Genomic DNA, 1,251 nt, shown 5'->3' with positions numbered 1-1,251 from the left:
TGTTTTCTCTTCATCTCCTTCATCTCTTCTTCCTTCTCTTTCCTCATCCTCTCCACTTGTATTTTTGTGGATTCCTCTGTGTCATCAAACATCTCAGCAGTGAAGCAGCTGCCACCATTTTGCGTCACCATGGTTTCGATCTTGGTCAGCAGCTCCTGGACTTGTGTGCGGTTTGTTTCATCTTTGTTATTAAAGACCTGATATCTTCCTCCACAGTCGTTTATTAGTTGTTTGACAAAGTCGTCACAATCTTTAAGGTAACTCTCAAATGACTGATCGTCCAGTTCTTCTCCTCTGGTGAATATAATGATGGTGAAATCTCCAGACTTTCTCCCAAAATATTTCTTGATCAGTTCCACAGACTCTTTCTCCTCTGGCGTGAAGTTCCCGATCTGCAGAACCAGTAAGAACACATGAGGTCCAGGAGCCAATATGCTGAAGCATCTCTGAAGCTCCTGTTTCATTTGATCATCAGAGGAAGTTGTATTGAACAAGGGGGGTGTTTTTACCACAACAACAGGCCGTCCATCAATCTCTCCAGTTGCTGTTTCACAAGACTTGGTTGGTGGTTTTGGGGCAATTCTGGGTTTGAAATGCTTTATGTCCAAAATGGTGTTTGCTGTTGCACTCTTCCCACTGCCAGGCTTCCCAATCAGCACCATCCTGAGAGGCTCTCTGCTCTGCCTCTCATCATCACCTCCCATCCCACTCCTCTGTCTGACATCCTGAAGCTCAGCTTTGAGTTGTGAAACCTTCTCCATCTGAGCCTGGGTGAACATGTCCTTTGTGAAGCATCTGGATTCTTCAGCTCTCATCTTGTCCACAGCGTCCAACATCTCAGAGATCTGCTGTTTGTCCCTGATGTTGACAACAACAGATCTTCCTCCACAGCTCTGAAGCAGATCCTGGATGTCTCTGCTCTTTCTTATAAAGTCAACAACAGCTGGAGCTGCAGGATCTGACTCCACAGTGAACAGAATCATGGTGAAGTCATTGACTGGAGAGCTGAATGAGTTCTGGATGGTCTCTAACTCTCCCTTGTCTTCATCAGTGAGGGGACCCACAGGGAGGACCAGGATGAAGGCATGGACGCCCTCAGGATCACAGAGGGAGATACACCTGAGTGATTCCTCCATCACTTCCTCCTGAGGTTTTCCATACAAGGCAGGAAGCTCCAGCAGGGAAACCTGACGTCCTCTCACCTCTCCCTGATGTTTAACACACTCTGATGAGCTGGAGACTGAATGAAGC

At 46.9% G+C, this 1,251-nt stretch overlaps 1 protein-coding gene across 1 annotated transcript in view; it reads right to left on the bottom strand.

Moving 5' to 3' along the window:
* LOC147817496 (GTPase IMAP family member 8-like) overlaps positions 1–1,244 on the bottom strand; it is a gene marked incomplete at its 3' end in the record, with an annotated part of 9,610 nt that extends 8,366 nt beyond the window's left edge. Inside the window, exon 1 of the mRNA XM_087170524.1 lies at positions 1–1,244. Coding sequence (XP_087026650.1) covers positions 1–1,136 — 1,136 coding nt within the window.
* Positions 1,245–1,251: the final 7 nt, after the last annotated feature.

Source organism: Seriola lalandi, unplaced genomic scaffold (genome assembly GCF_002814215.2).
Source record: "Seriola lalandi dorsalis isolate HSWRI2012SDOR001 ecotype SW California unplaced genomic scaffold, Sedor1 jcf7180002054951, whole genome shotgun sequence".
NCBI lineage: Eukaryota > Metazoa > Chordata > Actinopteri > Carangiformes > Carangidae > Seriola > Seriola lalandi.
This window is presented reverse-complemented; position numbering and strand designations above follow the sequence as displayed.